A 15,225-nucleotide genomic window follows, 5' to 3' on the forward strand; every position below is an offset into this window, starting at 1 on the left:
TTTGTCAGGAACAGTACCTTCGTCTGTCTGTAGAATAGTACATACATGACTGGTGCTCACCAACTAAAGCATGATTATGGCCACAGAGGACATCTTTCCATATGCCCTAGGGATAGATGGGGAGGGGGTGCTTGAATTAAAGCAGCTCCAAGAGCCTGCAGCATCTCATGTATTCAGTGTCCCATGCTTCTAAATGACAGCAGGGGCACTTTAACTAAAGCTTGTTTGGCAAGCTTTACTTTCAAATGGCAGCAGGTATGCTTTAAGTGTGGGGACGCTGCCTATACTAAACACAGAAGGTTCCTGTCGTGCACTAATGAGCACACTCCAGCAGACTTGATTGAGTTTGCTCCAATGTGCTGCAGTTACAGAACACTGGAGCCGCATCCCCATGTATGCACAGGCACCCAGAGAGGGCAGATGGCCACTTTCACATCCATACTATGCAAGGAATGTACTTCCCTCCTTAACTAAAATTGGAATTTCTTTCCCAGAAGTCAACAGTCAATATGGCTTTTAAGACTCCTGCCATATTTTCTATGGGTATTTGTTGAGGCTTCCTTTCATAGCCTATAACCTACATTATCACTCATTACCAAGAAGTCAATTGGCTTGAGGTGCCTCCATCATCCAGTTGCTAAATTTTCAAGCAGGCACCTCTGTGCTTTCTCCCATCTTGCATTTTGTACTTTTGAAGGGTTGTTCATAAATCTGGACAAAGGCACTCCATTTTCATCCTTCAAATCACTTCTTAAATTCTCTTTTGCTGGCATGCCAACAAAAAGCTGATTTTATTTTGTTGCAGAAAAAATGCTTCAGTGAGAAAGTTGACATCTTGACCTGCTCAGCATTATCCTGTGTTTTACATTCTTGGAAAATCACCTGATCCGTGGCCAGTCTATGCTGACTTTGTAAAATCTAAAGTCATTGAGTGACATGAGTCATTTCCTCATGATCTAAGGTCCATTGGTCATCTACCTCTGAAAGAAAGGGACCACTCTGGATACCCAGGACAATCTCATTCTGCAAATTAATAGAAAGCCCAAGGAAGAGAAAATGGGAGCAATCCTGTAGAAAAAAAGACAAACAGAAGAAAAGTGGATTATTTTTTCATGCTATCGGTATTACCATTAACTGCTTGTTTTCAGACTTCCTTGGACAAGACATGGAGAAGGGCATGGACCTCTCTGGGTCCATGCTCTGGATTTTAACCTCCAGGACAGAGGGTAAAATCCTGTAGCCAGGCCCAAGTCTGAAACCTGACTATTGAACCTATGAGTTATGATAAGCTCTGAGCAAATCTTCTTCCTGGTTCCATATAGCAAAGAGCAACAATCACCTGAGTTAAAGTTATCAAGAAATGGAACAGAAGAAAGTTCTTCTTTGCCTTCAGTTTTTTAGGGACATCTCTGATCTCTCCTATTTTTATATTAGTGCTTGTATGTGCATTTGTGTCTGTTTGCAGGAACAGTGCCTTCAAAAGTTTCCTAAAAGTAAACGCCAAACTGTCATGGAATGAATCAGTAGCTCTCTTGATTAGAAAAAGTAGCATCAAAAGCTACTATTATGTACAATTTACCCATCACTTCTTGCAAATGTAACAAGCATGGGGCGAGTAAGAATGGGCACAGCAATGTGTAATGCAGGTGAGATTCAAGGAAGGTTAAAATATCACTCAGGTTAGCTACATTTCCTGTTATAGCTAAACACAAGCCGCAGTTATCATCAGGTTAGGTAGGTCATCCTGGTGAAGGTCTAACACTAAAAGTGCACACTTGGGTCTTTCACCAGCTTTGTCAATACAGGGTGTATCTACACATGCAATTAATGTGAAGCAATAAACTCTAGCACATATCACGCCAGTTTATTGCTCCTGGACGCTACTTTTACACATGTCCGGAACCGCAACACATTGAGCCAGGTTGGAGCAGCCTCAGCTGCCAGGGTCCTGAGGGCTTAGCTTGGGGCTGCTCCTCCAACTTGACTCAACATTTTGTGGAAGAGCTGGCTAAGGCACAAGGGTGCTCCACTGAGAGGATAGCCGGTGGGCAGTCCCCATACTGAAGCACCCTAGTGCTCCAACCAGTCCCATCAGCGTTGCTGTGCAGTAAATACCGCTGCAGTACAAGTACTAACCTACAGCAGCATTTATTAGTTTACTGCAGTGTAATAGGCTGTGTAAACGTGTAGATGTGGCAACTTTACTTTGGAGCTAATTAGGCCGCTCTGCAGTAAACATGTCGTGTAGATGTACCTACAGTGTGGTAGATAAGACAGTAGCTGAAGTCCTGGATTAAAAAGGAATCTGAATAATAATTTTGAATTTATTTCAACACCAATTTGAATCTATTGCTTTAAGAGTTAATTTGAGCATTGCACTTTCATCTATTGGTAAGTAAAGTGGTAGTAAATTCACTTAGGCATATGGTTACTTAAGTGTATGTATGTTTACACTTTTTTTTGGATAAAATCCATTAAAAATCACAGAACTCATTAATTCCATTGAATTGGAATATGAACAAAAAACTTTAAGGGATGAAGTAACCTCAGTAAGAAATTTGCAAGCCATGTGGCTCAGACTCCAAATACTGAAGTCTTTACCAAACTCATCGTTATCTATTAGATTCATGAACTTTAAAGGCAAACGAGAGTATTGGATCATTCCTGAATATCAAATGGAGCTAACACGGAAGAACTGAAAATGTTGAGGTGCTTTCATACTCCAGGACCCTACGCTGAGGGAAATGCCCAAAACCTAATAAAGGACTAGGCAAAATAGCTCCTTTCTTTCAAAATACGGGGATGGTGGCAATGATGCCATCACTGTCCTTTTATGTAGAAGGACAGTAGTTAGAGTACTTACCCAGGACAAAGGAGACCCAGAGAGGTCCATGCCCTGCTCTGAAGGAGTCACATCCACAGCTCCCATAGGAGTGTCTGGGCTATAGCTCCTACTCCAAGGACAGTTTATATATTTTATATTTCACAATCAGGAGGTAAAATACTGAAATATTTCAGGGGGAGGGGAAAACACTTTTACTGTCAGAAGATAGGACTTTGAATATTGGTCCCACAGGGAAGATTATCTATGGAGTCAGTCACTTTTCAGGTCAAAATCGTACGGCTGGGATTTCCCTACCCCTCCCACAATGTATTTACAGTCTTAATGCCACCTTAAAGCCTGTTCCATCCGTAGTAATCCATTAATTTTAAAATGTCCAGTCCCTTTCCTTCATTAGAAGATCAAAGCTCTGGAGTCTAAAGTCCTTTTGAGTAACAGACAAAAATAAAGTAAGTGATTTCCTTTGGGTGCTGAAGCAGTGAATTGACCTGAAAAGTACAACCTTGAGGCAGGGCTTTTGTTCCATAAATGCTCTGCCAGCTGAGGTTGCACACATTATGCAATCGCCCCACAAAGGGCATCAGTCTTTCTACAGAAGAACACTCTCCCTCTGTACATTATTGATAGTACTGTGTCTGGCTCAAGATCTGAATGGGCAAGCAAAGGCATGGAAAACATGCAAGCAAGCAGACTTTTAAAAGTTAACAAGATGACAACATTAATTCCCTTGTGAAAGATAAAGAGCCAGTGGAACATTTACAAAATATGATATAATTTAACTTTTCCTCACCTTGCATATAAAGCCTTGGTATAATGTTTCCCTGACACATAGGGTTCTCAACAAGAAGTGAATCTATGGTACTGATTACACCAGACCAAAATCTATTTGAAATTTCTTGGAAGACTTAGGCTTAATCCTAACTGTAAGGGGTGGGATGAAGAAAGGTCACAACCATAGAGCCTCGAGAGATGTTACATTCATTTTTAAAAAACCTACGTTTCAAGGGTATGTTTACAAGCTAAAGGGATGGTTTCATAACAATACTGAACCGTAACATTGATTTCTTGCTTCTACAAAGTAAGTGTTTTAAAAGCAAGATGTATGTTAAATTTTAATGACTTTCAAGATGGTCGTAGTTGAATTTCAAAGTCATTTTTCTTAAAGGTCAGGCAAGCTTTGAAAATTCCATTTTCCGCTCCATTGCAAATTTCACAAACAGGTTTTCAATATGCAAGCAATAGATGGCCCCTGGTTATACCCATTCATGGTGAAAGTTGTTAGAACACCTTTACTTAGATCTTAAGTCACAATTTATCTTTTCTTCACTGGGAGTGAAACTGCATTGCAGATGACTTTTCATACAACACATATTCAATACATTCTTTGAATAGCAGTGGCAGCTATGAACTGTGTGCTCAGCAAAACCATGCAAAACCTGCTGATACTAATCACTTTTTTCCCTCTAAATTGGGAGTTCAGAAGCAATGGGAGTGAAGATATTTATTCAGATAGTCTCTCCTCTGACAGAACAAGGCGTTTCAGGAAGATAAACTAACATTACATTAGCATCAGCCTTTACTACACCTGAATCCAATTCAGCTTTTTACAGATCTGGTTTAAATTTAATCCAGAACAAGCAGCAAACTCTCCCCTAATCATGAGGACCCAAAATAAACTGGAGCTTGAAATCAAGTTTTACAGCTTTCAAAGAATTGATAACTGCCTGGGCAGAAGAGCTAGGAATTTTAGGAAGATCTTCCAGCTACACTGCTTAATAAACTGATCCAATGTCACTGGAATCAGACAGATGCTTTCAAATTAACATGAATGAAAGCTGATAGCTGCCCAGACCATCTGTCTGTCATCATCTGTAAAATCACGTTGCCCAGACTTTAAATGACTAGCTCCATGTTCATATGTTTTCCTGGGCTGCACACATGCTTTTTCCATAGGTTGACATTTTCTTTTTCTTTTTAACTACAAAAGAGAGTAAAGTCACTGGCATAAAACACCTTTAGGATAAAGGTACATCAGGTCTTCAAGTTATGCAAGGCACTTTCTTTTTTACATTTTGCTGTGCACTTGTGCATAAAAACAGGGGGAAAAGGGGGAAATAACTGGAAACTGTTTTAAAGCTGACAAAAAGTTTGCCAAGCTAAACATTTACACTGAAGTTACCCAAGATTGATGTCTGCCTCAGCCTGAAATGCTTCAGGAAAATTTCAGCTGAAGTTACTGAGCTGTTTCTTTAAACGCAGTTAAGTAAAAGATGTTGCTCATTTTATTATTACTACTGTTCGGTTGAAAAGTTCTGGAATCTGTACAGTTGGAGCAGAGCGTCCCCCTACCCCCCCCCGGCCTGCGGGGGATGCCCAGCAGAGCCGGGGGGGCAGGGAATGGGGGGCCCCACACCTGTCCTGCAGGTGCCCGTCTTAGGGCCCTGGAGATGCAGGTGAGGGAGCTCCAGGAGGAGGTTAGCAGGCTGAGGACAATCAGGGAAGCAGAGGATGAAATTGATGGGTATTTTCTCTCCCTGCAGGGCCATGCATCCAAAGAAGAAGCACGCCAGGAGGCGCCCTCCACAGCAGAGTGGTGGATGGTCCCCTCCAGAGCCAGAGCTGCTCACAGCAGAGCAGTACCAGTTCCTCCACTCCGGCTGGAGAACAGGTATGAGGCCCTGGTGACCCTGTAGGAGAAGGAAGGAGAGGAGGAAATCTCTGGAGAGGAGGCAACTCCACACTCTGAACAGGCTGAAGGAGCTAAGCAGACCCAGAGGAAGAAACGTTGAGTGATCATCATAGGCAACTCCATCCTGAGAAGTACAGAGGACCCCATCTGTCGCCAGGACCCCTCGACACGTGAGGTCTACTGCCTGCCCAGAGCAAAGATTCAGAATGTGATGGGGATGATCCAGACCATGATCCAGCCCACCGATTACTACCCCATGGTCCTAATCCAGGTGGGCACTAAGGATGCGGTCAGGAGAAGCCCCGATCACCTGATGATGAACTACCATGCTCTGCAGGGCATGCCGAAGGAGATAGGGGCACAGGTGGTATTCTCTTCTGTCCTACCAGCGAGCAGACGTGGAAGACAACACGAGACCTGCATCAGAGAGGTCAACTTACGGCTTCGGGAATGGTGTCTCAAGGTGGGCTTCGGCTTTGTAGACAATGGCCCACATATCAGGATGAGAGACATGCTCAGGTGGGATGGGCTTCACCTTCCCCCTGAAGGTAAGCATGTGTTCTCTTCTAGGTTGGCTGATCTCCTCTGGCGGGCTTTAAAGTAGGCTGATCGTGGGAAGGGGAAGACGAGGGCAGAGGAAGCTTTGGACCACTAAACCAAATGTCACCCACGAGAACAGCCTAGCCTAGACTGACGACGAGCAGAACAATACCCAGGTAAACAACAGGGGCCCGGGTAGTACTGAGATTAGGGGGCCAGTGCATGCATCTTCAGGAGGCCTCAAATGCCTCTACACTAATGCTCGTAGTATGGGCAGGAACTTACCCTCCTGCTAGCTAACACCAACCCAGACAATGAGTAGCACTGGGTCAGAGGAGGGGCACACTGAAGTGCTCTGGGTTAGAATACAAGGAAGTTGAGGGGAAAGGGACTTAACGGTGGGGGTCTACTACAGAGCACCCAACAAAGGGGAAGAGCTAGACCAGGAATTCTTAAGTCAGCCCATGGAGGTAGTTAGGTCAAAGGATGTGGTCATCATGGGTGACCTGAACTTTCCAGACATCTGCTGGGAAGAGCAGTCAGCCAGGTCTGACCACTCATGTAGGTTCCTAGCCGAGATACAGGACCTCTACCTAACCCAGGAGGTGTATAGCCCCACCAGGGGAGACGCCTTGTTGGACCTGGTGCTGGCCACAGGCAACGGCCTGGTAAGAGGTCTGCAGGTGCTCAACCACCTGGGCGACAGCGATCATCGCCTGCTGGAATTCACCATCCAGCACAAGGTGGCAAAGGCCTACAGAAAGGCAGCAGCCCTGGAGTTCAGGAGGGCAGATTTCAATGAGGTAAGGAGAACAGTCGGAGAGGCACTGAGGTCCCAGTCAGGTGTCCAAAAAGAGTGGTCGTTCCTTAATGAGACGATCCTCCAAACTGAAAGGGAGTTAATCCCAACATGGATCAAAGGGGGCAAGAGGGTGCAAAAGCCCCCATGGCTCACTAAAAGAATATGGGAACGTCTCCTAGCTAAAAAGGAGGCGTACACCCAATGGAAGAGAGGGGCCATCACCAGAGAGGATGATACCCCAGTTGCTCAGGGCTCTGGGGGGCAGTCAGGAAGGCCAAGGCAGAGATGGAATTGGGACTAGCCACCCAGATGAAGGACAACAAGAAGTCCTTTTTTAAATACATAGGGGGTAAAAAGAAGGTACCGGGTAACGTGGGGCCTCTGCAGGACATGCTAGGAAATCTGGTGGTCGCACCAGACAGTAAAGCTAACCTATTTAACAATTTCTTTGCCTCCATTTTTCAGAGCAGGGACCGGGTCACCCCCATCTACTGGGACCCCCGTAGGCCCCAGGGGAGGCACACCCAAGCATAGGGTCAGTGAGGAGCTAGTCAGGGAAATTCTGGAGGGATTGGATGTATTTAAATCAGCAGGTCCTGACGATCTCCAGCCCAGAGTGCTGAGGGAATTAGCTGAGGTCATTGTGGGACCCCTGGCATGGCTTCACGAGCACTCGTGGTGCTCTGATGTGGTGCCAGAGGACTGGAAGAGGGCCAATGTGGTTCCCATTTTCAAAAAAGGGAGGAAGGAAGACCCAAGAAACTGTAGGCCAGTCAGTCTTACCTCAGTCCTGGGTAAGCTTTTTGAGAGAATTCTCCTGGCGCATGTCCGTGAGGGGCCAGCAGGGGAGATTATGCTTAGAGGCAACCAACATGGGTTCATTAGAGGCAGGTCCTGTCAGACCAACCTGGCGGTCAGTCAGACCAGGTCACAAAATCCCTAGATGCAGGTGTAGCAGTGGACACAGTTTTTCTGGACTTTTGGAAGGCCTTTGACACTGTCTCTCACTCCATTCTCATTAAAAAACTAGGAGACTGTGGTGTCGATACCTACACAGTCAAATGGGTCACTACTTGGCTGGAGGGCCGCACCCAGAGAGTGGTGGTGGACAGGTCATTTTCAACCTGGAGGGACGTGGGGTTCCACAAGGCTCGGTCCTCGGGCCCGCACTGTTCAACATCTTCATCAGTGACTTGGACGGGGGTGTAAACAGTACCCTGTTCAAATTCGCAGACGACACTAAGATGCAGGGGGATGTTGGCATGCTAAAAGGGAAGAATAGGCTGCAATCAGACCTAGACAAGTAACTGGGGTGGGCAAATGAGAACAGGATGGGTTTCAACACTGACAAGTGCAAGGTGCTGCACCTGGGGAGGAAGAACCAGCAGCATACCTACAGGCTGGGGAACTCCCTTTTCATCAGTGCAGAGGCAGAGAAGGATCTTGGAGTCATTATTGATGCCAAAATGAATATGGGCGAACAGTATGGGGACGTGGTCAGAAAGGCCAACCACACCTTGTCATGCATCCACAGATGCATCTCAAGCAGGTCCAAGGAGGTGATCCTCCCCCTCTACGTGACACTGGTCAGGCCGCAGCTGGAGTACTGCACCCAGTTCTGGGCGCCGCACTTCAGGAGGGATGTGGACAACGTGGAGAGTGTCCAGAGGAGGGCCACTTGCATGATCAGGGGGCAACAGGGCAGGCCCTACAAGGACAGGCTAAGGGACCTGAACCTGTTCAGTCTTCACAAGAGAAGACTGAGAGGGGATCTAGTGGCCATTTACAAACTAGTCAGGGGGGATCAGCAGGCATTGGGAGAGTCCCCGTTCCCCCGAGCACTACCAGGAGTGACAAGAAATAACGGTCACAAGCTGGCAGAGGGTAGATTCAGGCTAGAAATCAGGAGGCGCTACTTCACTGTAAGGGTGGCTAGGATCTGGAACCAACTTCCAAGGGAAGTGGTGCTGGTTCCTACCCTGGGGTCTTTAAGAGGAGGCTGGATGAACACCTTGCTGGGGTCGTTTGATCCTGGTACTCTTTCCTGCCATGGCAGGGGGTCTTACTTGATGATCTGCTCAGGTCCCTTCCAACTATGAAACTATAGGGATTTCATGTTTGGCCAGTGGAGATTACCCTGCTGATCAAACTATGCACCCTTTACTGTCTCCAGGAAAATTCACCTGAAATTGGCCATGCCGTAAGCATCTGAAAACTGCAGGTTGAAAGAAGCTCCTACTGAGCACATTCACACTGATGAACCAAATTCTCTAAAAATTCTTCTCCACTATGTACACTCCCATGAGCAGACTTCCCCTGCAATTGCTCCTACTAAACAGTCAATCCTAGGCACGGAAACAAAGAATAGGAGGACAGTCCCCTGTGCTGTCACTGACTTCTTTAGGATGTCTAGGCACCAAAGAGGAGACAGAGCTTGACTAGATTTCAGAGCTGGTCAGGATCATGAATGAGGCTGAGAGCTGGAGGGACAAGAGTGGATTGAGCTTGAGGGTATTGAAACACCTGTAATCAAGGGTGCACAATACCTGAGAGCCTGGAATGAAATGCTCAGGAGTTTTGGGACTCAACGTTTCACTATTTCCAGCAAACAGTCTTGACAACCAATGGCAAATTATGTGCATCCCTTCCATCTGATGGCTGGCCCTCATAGGGAAAGTAAGCAGCCTACTACCACCACAGCTGCTTGGTTAGTTCAAGGGGCAGAGGGCTGTGCTGTAATTCTAATCCTGTTGATATGCATCATGTGCAGTCAAAACAGTCCCATGTGGATGGAATTTGGTTTTGAATTGCTCTTTTCCTCCTAAAAAACCCTAAGAAACTACACACCAAATCCAACATGGAAGGTAAGTGAAAGTTGCAAAAATGAGGCCATAAAGTTGGAGAAATCAACACTCAAGTTGCTCCTGTGACCTTCATTTAGCGCTCTTGTGCATGTGTGAGTCTGATAGAGCCTCTTAATTAAATTCTTACATGTTATTTCCTCACAGGACTTTTGCCTCTTGCAGTGCACACACTATTGATGGTGCTAAATGAATTAACAGTTGTTTTTTTTCTATCCTAATCATTCAGTATGCAGCCATTCCTTTAATTCTGTACATCATTCAAACCCCGCTCTGAACACAGAATTGAATAATTTCTCCTCCGGCACTTGCGGGATCAATTGAGTGCTTCAACAAATTCACAAGGATTCATCTCCACAAAACCTCTGAGAGCTGAGGAAGCATCACTCCCATTTTATAGAAAATTAATAGAGGAACAAAGGGAGAAAATAAAAAGGTGCCTTCATTTGGGGATATCCAGTTGAAATGCATGTGCCCAAATAATTTAGCACATTGTTTTATTGTGCTTTCTGCTGAGGAAAAAAATATTTCAGTGGCATCTCTAAGTATTCAGCACCACAGACCTCAAGCAGCTCCATCCACTCAAACACCGAGAAAGGTAACATACAAACAATTCATGAGCCCCTGTGAAATGTATGGTTGAAATAATTTGCCCAGCACCACATAGGAACTGTGGCCATTCTTTCTCCCCCTACAATACAGTACCATACCTCTGAACTCTGGCAACCATTGATGAAGGGGTCCTAAGGATAGGGTTATGATGCAAGCGACGTATTTCAGTGTGGTAAAAGCTGCAAAGGTAATAGTCTACCAGAGCTGGGTACCACTGTTCAAATCAAGGTACAGTTACTTTGTTTCATTCAGCTCCCTAAGACTCAGATATATCCAAACTCCATCAAACTCTTAAATGGACACATTTGCACCAATTGTCAAAGTATAATGATGCATAATGATCTGCCCCTTTTATGTCCAACATTTTTCCTGAACACCAGGTAAAAAGGTCAGAGCAGAGCAGCTTATCTGGGAAAGAAAGTAGAGGTGCACCAAGATATTGGTCCATATTGTATCAGCATTGATAAAAGAAAAATTGACATTATCAGCAGTTGGCTGTATTTGGCTGATGTGCTTGCTAATGTCACCGATAAATGTTGTGCCAGCCACAGTATGTATGTGGCCAGGAGTGCAGCCCGGCTGCTTAGAAAGCAGGGTCTGGCCAGTAAATCTGTGATGGGAAAGGGACATGTTGGATGGATGGGGAAAGATTGAGGCCCCCACAGTGAGGGAGGGAATAGGGCTGAGACTGGGGCAGGGGCAGGAGCTGCAGAGCCAGGGCAGGGCATGGGACAAAGCCGTGGGCATCTCCCACTGCTGCATGCATCCCAGGGGAGTAAAGGGTGGCATGTGCCTCCTGGATTTGTGCATGAGGGGAGGGCAGGCTGCCCACTACAGGCTCGGGGCCAGAGGCCACACCAGCCTCTTCCCAGCAGGGGGACCGGGCCAGGGCTGCGCTAGGAGGGGGGGCTACAGGGAATTTTGGGGTGGCCAGAGCCCTCCTGTACCTACCCGCCCAGGACTTCCGCCACCCACGCCAAACACAACCCCAACCCACCCTCCCCTGCCAGGAAAAGGCCCGCACAGCCCCCAGCCCCAAGCCTGCCATCTCCCCATGCACAAATCCGGGGGGCACACGCTGCTCATGCCTCTCCCAGGGAGTGCAAGGTGGCAAGAGCTGCCCACCCCATCCCCCACATGGCTCTGTCCTGCACTTTATCCCACCCCAGCTGGGCAATGCCTGCCCCAATCCCACTCCCTTTCTCAGTGTGGGGGCCTCAATCTGCCCCCACCCCCATGCTCCTTTCCCCCCTACAGACTTACTGGCTGAATGCTGCTCTCCAAGCTGCTGGGCTGCATATTGGCAATCAGATCGGTATCGGCTGATATGGCTTGTTAATAATCGGCCAATGGTTATCGGCCAAAAAACTTTATCAGTGTCCTCCTAAAAAAGAAAGTGAGCTACAGACCACACATACACCTTTGTGAAAACACCTTTAGTCCTCAAGATTGGGACAATGTTGACACGGCTAGAGTTTCTTTTCCTCTCCCTCAAATTGGCAAACATGCACAAGCATCAGCAGTGCTATTACTGCACTGACCTACTGCTGTCTTAACTCAAATTCAATGGGTGACACACTATTAAAGTAAACAACTGAGCTGTTGACTAACTCTTTGGTTTACTAGAATATACTTGGGCACCTGAATTCACACTTGTTAATGCAGACATCTAGTCATGACTTTTAATTACTATTGATCTTCTCTAACTTTGAACCAGTTAACCCAGTGAGGAAATGTTTCATATATTACCAATGCCCAGATGCAAAATATTTAAATAAATGCAGCTCAATTTTCCAAAGCATTTCTCAGACAATTTCTATCCTGACTGCCAATTAATGAAATTAAAATACTTGTAAGATGTAGAATCTCTACCTAGCTTGTGTCCAATTCAAAGCTCATGTCACAAAAGGAAAGTATGCAGGAAAACACCAAAAATGTTGTATTTAGATAATATAAACTTGTACTTTTTAGTCGGCGACTTTAGAAGACTGTAGCTGTAGCCCATGGTATTCCAACTGTCCACATCTTATGCTTTAAACGTGTACCCCTGTCAGGAATATAAATAAGTCCCATAGTCCAGTTAGCTGCATTGAAAAATCAAGAATTCAACAAAACCTTTTTCCATTTCCGAAACTGAACCATAAATTCAGTTTAACTGATTTCATGGCTCATTCTGTGCTGGAGTGCCCTCTAATGGCAGTTCCCTACAATGACTATGTTAATCTAAAATTCACCAAGATTTAATGTTTCAGTTGTACATCATTTCAGAAACTTCCTTAATGGAAATTAAGATGTACTGATTTTGTTTCATATAATGGGAGCAGGGGGAGGGGGGAAAGAAGAGTGGCGGCAAAGGGGGATGTAGCTAAGTGGTAAAAAGGGGACGTAGCTCAGTGGTAGAGTGCATGCTTTGTGTATAGGTCCTGGGTTTAATCCCCAGTATCTCCATTTTAGGAGGAAGGATGGGTTAGTGGTTAGAGCACTGCCTTTGGGGCTCTGGAGACCAGGGGTTCAGTTCTCAGCCCTGCACAGACTTTCTTGGGGATCTTTAAGAGAAGGCTGGATAGGCATCTGGCAGGGGTCATCTGACCCCAGCACTCTTTCCTACTCAGGCAGAGGGTCAGAGCCAATGATCTGTTGCAGGCCCTAATAGCCTCAATACAAGATCCATTTACATGTGAGCAATACAGCTCTAAACTTGCCAGAAGTAATCTTTGGCAGCACTACTTAGGCCAATAAGCCTTCAACATGTTTTACCTTGCCAGAGAAGGCTTTAGATTTTTAAACAGGTTTCAAATGTTATGCCATATGTCTACTGCTCAAGAAACAAGGCTACCTATACCTAAGCATTCCATTTTAATGGGGATGGGAAATCCCTTCTTACTCATAACTCAGCTCATCATATGGATAAAACAAATGCTAACGTGAACATACACACACCCACCATGGTAACCAACAGATGCTGAAAAAAAATGGCCAGTTTTTCTAAAGATGTTTATCTATTTTGGACAGCTGCCTCTTAGCTCTTTTTTAAAATGAATTGCTAATTGAAGTGAAAAGTGACTGCTATAGACACAGGATTGTTTTGCATTTCCTTTTTATTATAAAAATGTTTTGAGACATTTTCTAAAAAAAGCCTGATGTATACACATGAAACTACATTAGAAGTTTCAACATTTTAAAGATTTTTTTTAACCCAACTTCCTATATACACGCACTAAAATTCCCAAAGTGGAACAACATCAAATGTGAAACACATTATAGGAGTATACCATATATACAAACTCACAGAGATCCATTACCTCTGAATCTTTTATACTATATATAACATTGTTACACAAGGAGCCCATTCCCGCTTGCCTTATCTGAGTAGACTCATTGACCTCAATGAAGCTAATTACAAATAAGTAAAGCAGGATGCAGGCCAAATATTTAAGCTTTTACCATTGGGATGCCATCTTCCATATAAAATATAATAAATACACCTGAACAGTTATTTTATGGACAAACATAAAACAACATTTTTTTCTTTTCCCTCAATGCAGGGCTGTCTTCTGTTTTGGCAAGTAGTCCATCAAAAGGACAAGAGGTGTAGTAACCAGATTTTCAGCTAGTGGAAGACTAATCAAGACAGAACCTTTCTATTTTAAACCAGATACCCTTGGACTACAAATCGGCCAATAGCTTTTATATAACTGATGACTTATACCAGGAAGAAAAAAAGATGAGAAAAGAAAAAAAACTCCTAAATATTTCTGGATGTCTCTGCAGCAGAAAGGGCAAACAAAATCCTTCAGTGCCTCCTTTGTTATTCCCAAGGGGGTACATAGTGCCTATGTAATTAAATGGGTGCATATGCTTCATGGCTTTTTCTTTTTTGTATCGTTGTAAGATTTCTTTTTTAAAAAGGTGCCACCTAGTGTAATAAAAGGCACTTTTTCCATAGATAATGAACCTCCTTCCCAATGGCTTAGTTTGATTCTGTTGTAGATAGGGAGCTGAGTTCAGTTATGCCACTATTGACTGCAGTTGGGATGCTGTTAGTAGCTGCTGCTCTCCAAGGTTGGATAGCCTCAAGAATTCCTACTGGATTGCTTGGACCCAAGTCCAAGAGTGCATACACTGCTGCCAGCTGCACACCCCATGGCACACCTGCAAAGAGTTGATAAGATCTTAGCATCAGTCCACAGAAACTCAAAACTATTTTACATGTAATAAGCCCTTCAAGTCACCTGAGCCCAAGAATCTTAACCTCATCAAAGATTAACATTTAGCAAAACAAATTAACAGGCAGTATGATGATCAGAAACAGGAAGCACTATTTTAAAATGTGTATGCTTCTTTCACCCAAATTTACCATTAAAAAACTAAAAAATTATCACCCTAAAATAAACTTCCAAATTCAAATGGAGATGGACTTCTAAAGGGAAGTACATACCCAATTCTCTTGTGTCCCTTTGAAAATCTAGTAATAACCTTTCTGTTTCTACCATGATTTCAATGGTGTCTTCTAGGCTCTTCTGACGCACTGTAATTTCCCTTACAACTTGCCTCTAGTCACTGCCACTTGAACAAGCCAAAGAGATCACTAATGGGCTCCCAACTAGTAAAGGCTGGAACTAGGGGCCAATTGAGGAAGAAGGTGCTGTTCTGCATCAGTCCAACTATACACATGCTGAACATTATCAGTTTCCTGCTTACCAAAAATATGCAAATGTCTTTCACTGGACCAATAAGCCGAAAGTGGTCTAATTCATTAAAATAACTTACTAAAACAATTGCTCTAACTTCCACTTATCCTGGACTTCTCTTCTTAGACCTGAGGAAGGGTGCCCCACAGCCTGAAAGCTCATCCCCCATCTATACTAATGCTTCAAAC

At 44.6% G+C, this 15,225-nt stretch overlaps 1 protein-coding gene across 2 annotated transcripts in view; it reads right to left on the bottom strand.

Annotated features, from left to right (window-relative positions):
• Positions 1-13,426: 13,426 nt before the first annotated feature.
• Positions 13,427-15,225, bottom strand: part of ICE1 (interactor of little elongation complex ELL subunit 1) — a 57,663-nt gene continuing 55,864 nt past the window's right edge. For both annotated transcript variants that reach the window (XM_090039161.1, XM_090039160.1), the window contains exon 20: positions 13,427-14,498. In XM_090039161.1, coding sequence (XP_089895287.1) covers positions 14,317-14,498 — 182 coding nt within the window. In that variant the 3' untranslated portion in view covers positions 13,427-14,316. The remainder of the gene's footprint in view (positions 14,499-15,225) is intronic.

This window comes from Crocodylus siamensis, chromosome 3 (assembly GCF_052110815.1).
Source record: "Crocodylus siamensis isolate JL-2025a chromosome 3, ASM5211081v1, whole genome shotgun sequence".
Taxonomy (NCBI): Eukaryota; Metazoa; Chordata; order Crocodylia; family Crocodylidae; genus Crocodylus; species Crocodylus siamensis.